Raw genomic sequence first — 7,277 nt, 5'->3', positions numbered from 1 at the left:
GTTAACAACTCAATCTAATATAGTAATATATAACAAAAATAGAGGTTAATTGGACCTTACATAATTGTCAAAAAGAAAACAAAGATAGCTAAAAATGAGGGGATTAGTAACCAATTAAAACAACGATGCCTATAGTAACACTTATGATCATGCTTTTTTAATGTCTTTATCAAGTCTGGCATAGTTAGTGGAGGAGTAATGTTGGCCAGCCCATTTAGGTTTGATTATATAACACGATAAACTTTTCCAAATGCATATGTGAATAAATTTAATAATTCTTCGCATGTATTATACTAGTCAATGGTGGTTTATATTTATAATTTGAAAATAAATGCATTTTATAATTCTAAAAACTCTTTTTATAGCACTGTAACTTCCCATAATAGTGCTAGTAAGTAATCCTAAAACAATTACAATGATTTTTGTTAATAATATTGTTATAAACCTTTAAAAAATTAATAAATATAATTATGTGTCAATATAATATACATGTAATTTTACGTAATTTGTTAATTAATGAATAATTTTAATATAGTTTGTTTATGTAACATGACATATCTTATTACCTACTTTAACTTTCAAAACCTATACACTACTTTCATAAAGAAAATTTTAATTAATTTAGTAACAAATTAAATTATTGTTTCGTAATTAAATATTTTGGTTTTGTACGTCATTATAAAAATGTATTTTTGTAAAAAATTTAAAACAATAACGAACGTGTATTTATATGTTTTTTTTAATGATTTATATGAATATAACTAGGTATATGTTTTATTGATTGAAACCATTTATAAAAAATATTCTACCTTCACTATTGCATGTAAAAAAATATTATAGAATAAAATTTGTAAAGATTGTTATTTAATGAGAGTTTTAGAGCACAGTAATAAATAAATTAAATTCTTGACAATTATGAGCTAAGCTTATTATTTTTATCTGACATGTTAGTTTTGCGACGATGGAACTTGTAGTAGTGAATTAGGAGCTTATTTTGTACTGCTGACAAAAATAAAACATTAAGAGCCGACAAAAATACACCTGGAGAAACTGTTAGGTTGAAATTTTTTCATTTTTTACATATTACCATTTACATCAGACAAGACATTGGATTTATTTTTATTTTTATTTTTTTATTTTTTAATTTTTTATATATACCAACAATATATTCCCACTCCTTGTCCCAACCTCTATTTCCCAAATTTTCATTCCCAAATACAAACATCATGCCACTCTTGCCAATCCAAATGACCCACATTAACTCAACCTTTATTCTCACAAGCTTAAGGAGAAACCAACATGCATTATGAGTAATAATGATCAAGCCTTGGATCCCTAGAGTCTATGATTTTATCATTTAAAACCAGAAATCTCGAAAATTATCTCCAGACAAGATTGTACAACAAGCTTATAGAAATTACCACATCAATAAAAAATCCAAGATATAACAATTCCCATTAATTAGTCAAGATATTTTGTCATTCAAATTATAAATGCATACATAAAGCCAGCACCGACCTATTGAACAATCAATTAGTGACTGATTCTCAAATTAGACAATTTTAGAAATACACCATCGGTTCGGTGTATACAAGTATACAACACTCACATTTTGTATTATACAAGCCTATAAGAGTGTAATGTAAAAATCATATTGTACACAATTTTCAGACTAATCTCTGATTTTATTTGTATATCGAAGGAAAAAAAATAGAAGAAAAAAGTCATGTACTGCTTAGAGCATTGAAGTCTTGAATATGCCCCGAAGAAGACCAGACATAAGACCGGTTGACATTCACAGATTTACTCGTTAGCTTGGAATTCTGTATGATCGATCAACCATTTTTAAGACGAACAAGTTTCCTTTGTCTCCTCTTGATACCCTGGAAAAAAATGATAACACCCTTTAATCAGCAACAAACCAATTGATAGAATTAGTACACATGAATGTAAAGCAATCTCAGACCAATGCAAGTTGTTTATAACCTTGCTCAAACCATTGATTACATAAGGGCAAATTGCAAATATAGTTAGAAGTAAAAGTCAGCCCAACAAGTTTTGATATAAGCTATTACTTGTCAATACTAGAAACTATTCCCAAAACACTAATGGAAGCATAGTATTAAGAACAGCAGTGACAGAAGTAAGAACTCAACACTTTCAATGTAACACTGCATTTCTTTTGTACGTGTTGCATTTACTGTCCTAGTTCACTATTCACAAGACATGTATATTTAGGAGAATTAAAAAGGACTGTGTAAAATGCAAAGTGATAAAAAAAATAGTAAGAACCATCCCGTTATTAAATGATAACACTATTAAAAATGAGATAATAGGAATTAGGTAAGACTCAAAATGAGCTGCATGGCGGTATAGGTAAGTCACAGTAGTATCAGGATTCTATATAAAGAAGTATGGTAGAAGACATTAGGAAGGCAATAAATATACTAGTAGCAATTGCTTTTGTAGGAACTAGAATCTTGAACAGTGTAGTTGGGTGCATTTTCGCCCAGCAGATACATATTTGGGGTTAATGGGGAGTATTATGCAAGAGAAAATACTTATCATCCAAGCTGATAGTTTAGAGCTTTGGATCATTGTTTTATGAATCTAAAGTCTCACTTACTTTCAGTTTCTTATGTCAATCAGGAGACACGTGTTCTCAACAGAGAGTTAATATTGATTCACATGTTAAGCACCCTAAAGATAGTTCTCACAGAAATCCACCTCGCGTAATATAGATCATGTTCAATACAAAACAGATGTTATTTTTAAGCTGCATACCGTAACTCTTCATCTAAGTAAGTGATTTCCAATGATCCACGCGCAGAATCTGGTGCCTTCACAGGTATCTGCATAGGAAGACTATTAATCATACTTAACTAGAAATCAAGATATAGCATAAAAAAGAACTCATGTTGGAGCTGCCTCTTATTCTAGTGACTGACTGAAAATTTTCACAATTCATGCACTAGGTATTTCGTAAGAAATTTGGCTGACTTCCTATCATAGGGCTTTAGGTTTTAGCAATGAGGTGATAGTGACGACGTAAATATGGGTTTTTAATCGTAACCAAATCAAAAGCAGTAAGAATAAAGAAATCTTTGCAAGGCAGAGATACAGTCATTGCACTAATTCAAACTAGGCATCTCCGAGAAGGAAAAGAAAAGCACTCAGATAAGATGCAAGTTATATCAATCATAACACTGGCCATTATATTATATTTTTATAATTGATCTTGTCTCTTTGATCATGGGTGTCTAAAAGGTATCATTGATTATGCAAAAAGAACATTGTAAAGGAAAAACAATATGTTCAAAGAGAACTAGGCAAGTGCTTATTCAATCCCCCTTTTGCAGTAAATTATAGGAAGTAGAAATACAATATATGTGTCCTTGATTAATATACTCACAAATTTTATTTGCTTGTTCCTCCGTAAAAGCTTTAAAAAAAAACCAACTAGATATATTATGAATAATATTGGAGTTATTACCAGCCCTCCTATTTTGAAATAATCAAATTTCACAGCTACTTTTCTTGAATTGACCGGAGTGAGATCTGCTGTGACCTGGAAAACATCCATATGAGCACATTAGTAAGAAAAATTAAAACCATCGATGATTAAAGTATATTATCTGTCGTGCAGGAATAGAAGATACTACAACATACTGTAAATTTGTTGACACCAAACAACATTTAATGTGAGTCACTCAGTAACTAAGATTGAAGGCTAATGAGTTTTTGGACCAGTAAGCAAGAAATGAATGTTTCGGGATACATTAGCATCTTGGCACTGCAGTCCAAATTACATATGAGATTATAAGTGGTTAGAAAAAATTATCTTAAATGCTACAAGTACATAAGAGTCTAATATTTATGTATACACTGAGGTATGATTAAAGTGAGAAAAAACTAATACAAACCTAACAGCTCCTCACCATACTTAAAAAGGACAGTTTTAACAATATAGGACAGTTTCTCAACTTAAGAAAGCAGCTTTTTAAACCTAAAAAATGTGATGTATTGGAACCTTTCTCGGATATTTCCAAAAAGAAATAGCCTAGCTCAACAATCCTTAATCACCTGTGAATTGTAATAAGTAGAAGGATAGCAGGAAAAGTTCAAACAAAATAATACGGACTATACAATCATTTAATCAGTATGTATAACTTCTTTGAGCGAGATAAAAACAAAGGCAATCAGTGTTACCTGGTTAAAAAATGGCCAACTTTCCATATTCTGGGCCCGAAGTGTATCTGCATTTATTGCTTGATAGTTCACTTTTGATCTTAAGAATTTAGGTCTCTGTCAAAATAAAAAAGGTGAGCAGATTACAGAACTTCGTTCAGGAATAGAAGAAGCCTAAGTCATGATTATAAGCGAGAACATCTAGTTCAATTTGAGGACTATGAACTATAAAAAAAACCCAAGTCAACTTACAATAATATGCTCAGCTTTTTAAAATTTACTAGTTTTCTTCATAAATTATGTATTTACTACTTGATTTCATGTTCAGTGCATGGAAACTGGCTTGATCAACTCATAGAATATGGTTTTTGTCTTAAATTGCAACTGATAATCCTATACTCCTAGGTAGCATAGGCAATGCCGTCACTAAGTAAAGTCTCTCATGTTTTCTGTAATTATTAAACTGGAAAGTTTGAACTGCTGTTCTATTTCTGAAATTCAAACTTCAGTGTTCAACAAATAACAAGCATATGAACTAAATATGCTATTTCATGCAGCCTGCTGCTCTGTCTCCACTATTTCCTCCATATGCAGGAGTACATGAAAACACATGCCCGAGAATTGCTCAGAAAACTGGTATAAAGATAGTATCCCCTAAGATTTAAACTTTTGAACATAAAAATCAAACGTCAGAAAAAAGAAAGAGTATAATGCAAACTAGAACAATCCTTGAAAGCACAAGTGTATATGGCTACATTTTTATTACTACAATATCTGATATGATAATTAGAGCAACATTCCTTCTGAATAAAAAAAAAGGGCAGACGATAAAACAAGCAACTAATGTGGAAAGATGATAAACCGTCATTACATTGGTAGTAATATGTAGTTCAGCATTTGAAGTTCAATATATTATAACACAACCTTAGTTTGTAAGATTCCTTGCGAGGTAGTGTAAATGAGCTCCCATTTCCCATTCAGTAAATCAGACTTCAGTGGCTCTTTCGTTGGATTCACCGCTTCAAGCTTGCGAGTAAGCTTATGAACACCACAAGTAAAAACCAAAATTAGACCAAATTACAGAAAAGAACTATTTTTGGCAGTTATCTTGAACCAGACTCTTTAGTGTACAAATACAAACTATAATACTGTACAATATAGCATTTTGAGGAGTCAAACATGCAATCAATAAACCTGAGACAATATAGTCTACTTTTTCTCACCAAAATTGACTCCTATGAACTATTAGTTTACTGAGCAGTGAGCACAACAACAAGAAGGTATATATATTTGTACCACATAATTTAAGGTAAGTCTTATTCCACTTTTCTTTTGTTGGGTCTTAAACCCTCAATAAAAACATTTCATAATGTCAAACATATTCAAATATATTACTCATGGGTATATGGACAACACGAAAGATGTCAACTAGCTTAGTTCGTTTAAGTCTTCCCAAGACCTTGAATCAAATTCCATCTACACTGGAGAGAGTTAGGGATTTAACTATAGTACTATACTGATAAATTTAGCAGCATCACTAAAACACCCAAAGTACAAAATCATCATAAACCCCAACTTTGTGATTAAAAATCCAAAAAAAAAGGGGGGGGGGGAATTGAGGAAATTCCAACCTGATCAATACTCTGTTGATCTTCAGGGGTGGCATCAGCTCCTCTATCAAGGGGTTTAATGGCCTCAAGAAGCTCCATTTTTAGAGCTTCAGCATTTTTACCTTTGGTAAAGAAGGCAGGAAAGAAGGAAACTTTAGTTTTAGTACTGCTGCTACTTCTTCTGCTGCTGCATTGATCAATGAGAGGATTGTTTGAGAGGTTTTGAAAGATTGGAAATTGAATGTTTGAAGATGGTTGATGAATTGGGAGTTTTCTGATTGATTTATTTGCAGGCAAAGATTTGGGGAGAGATACTGAAGAAGATAAGGCCATATTGGAGATATGGAATGGTGTCCCTCCAAAACTTTCTTTTTGTAATTGTGTCAGGTAGTAATCTGACAAAATTGACTTGATGAATTGATGCTAGCTGAATTGCTAAGGAATGGTAATTTCTTTTTTTTTTTTCTTGTTCATAGGATGAACTGCACCGGCAAAATTGACCCGACATGATCCATCCAAAAGATAAGATGGAGCTAGTTTTGAAACCTGAGAGTTTTGTTTGGTAAAGCTTTTTAAAGAGCTTTTAGATTATTAAAACCATCTTTCAAGAAAGAGAAAAAAAAAAAAAATGCAATTTTGAGTGTTTGGTAAACAACTTATTAACATAATTTTTCGACTAAAAAAAAGCTCGTAATTTATATAAATAAGCTTATTGAATAATTTCATAAACTTTCATATTTGTGTGGCCACACCACGTGGCCAACCATTATGGGGGTTATTTCGTTAGTTTAATAGGGGTTACTCGGTCAATATTACAGGGGTTACTTCATTAGTGTTGCAGGGGTTACTTAGTCAGAGTTATAGGGGTTACTCGGTTAGTGTTATATGGGTTACTTTGTTCTTTTGCAGAAGGCCGCATGGTGTGGCCAGCCGCACACAAAACGCGCTGGGATATTTTACTTTTTAGTTATTATATACGTAAAACGGGAAATTCTCTGCCTCTAATAACTTAAGTCATTAATGACTCTAATAATGTTCGTTCACTTCGTTGGTATCAAATTGTGCTTAGATCGTATTACCAGGATACCAAAATAATCCTACATTATTACCAACAATGTTGTGTTGATATCAATAGTATACTTCGTTGGTGTTAAGATAAAATGCAGTGCCCAGTTAATCTATTTGATTGATTTAGTTTGTGAATCTATTTCGCCACGTCACAGAAATGACTTCATGTATGCTGATTCAGATTACATGCATTACACATGTACTCAACCTGTATGTAACTCTGTTTCATATAATCGTTGACGCCATAAGCTTAATGTTTCTGTTGAAAGTAATAATTCAATTCAAAACTTACACTATTGAATCTCTTCAAAGGTGGAGTATATGGAGAATAGAAGCAACAACATGAGCAGTGACGAAGAAGAACTGATTGGCAATTGCTACACAATCCAATTGGTCCGCTGTACAAGAACA

The 7,277-nt window shown here is 32.1% G+C and overlaps 1 protein-coding gene across 1 annotated transcript; it reads right to left on the bottom strand.

Annotated features, from left to right (window-relative positions):
- Positions 1–1,443: 1,443 nt before the first annotated feature.
- Positions 1,444–6,362, bottom strand: LOC110691848 (probable plastid-lipid-associated protein 4, chloroplastic). Its single transcript, XM_021868811.1, has 6 exons — positions 5,820–6,362; positions 5,113–5,226; positions 4,210–4,305; positions 3,494–3,568; positions 2,785–2,852; positions 1,444–1,883 (listed from the first exon to the last, which is right to left on the bottom strand). Exons 1-6 carry the CDS (start codon positions 6,129–6,131, stop codon positions 1,811–1,813), a joined length of 738 nt encoding a protein of 245 aa, XP_021724503.1. The 5' UTR covers positions 6,132–6,362; the 3' UTR covers positions 1,444–1,810.
- Between the last annotated feature and the right edge of the window lie 915 nt (positions 6,363–7,277).

Source organism: Chenopodium quinoa, unplaced genomic scaffold (assembly GCF_001683475.1).
Source record: "Chenopodium quinoa cultivar QQ74 unplaced genomic scaffold, ASM168347v1, whole genome shotgun sequence".
Classification (NCBI taxonomy): domain Eukaryota; kingdom Viridiplantae; phylum Streptophyta; class Magnoliopsida; order Caryophyllales; family Amaranthaceae; genus Chenopodium; species Chenopodium quinoa.
Note: the sequence above shows the minus strand (reverse complement) of the source record. Positions and strands in the feature narration are given on the sequence as shown.

Coding starts and splice junctions, on each gene's coding strand:
- LOC110691848 (XM_021868811.1), bottom strand. CDS start 6,131: ATGGCCTTATCTTCTTCAGTATCTCTCCCCAAATCTTTGCCTGCAAAT. Junction 3,569..4,209: donor GTTGGCCATTTTTTAACCAG/GTAACACTGATT, acceptor GATGTTTTCCAG/GTCACAGCAGATCTCACTCC. Junction 1,884..2,784: donor TACTTAGATGAAGAGTTACG/GTATGCAGCTTA, acceptor ATTTTTTTCCAG/GGTATCAAGAGGAGACAAAG.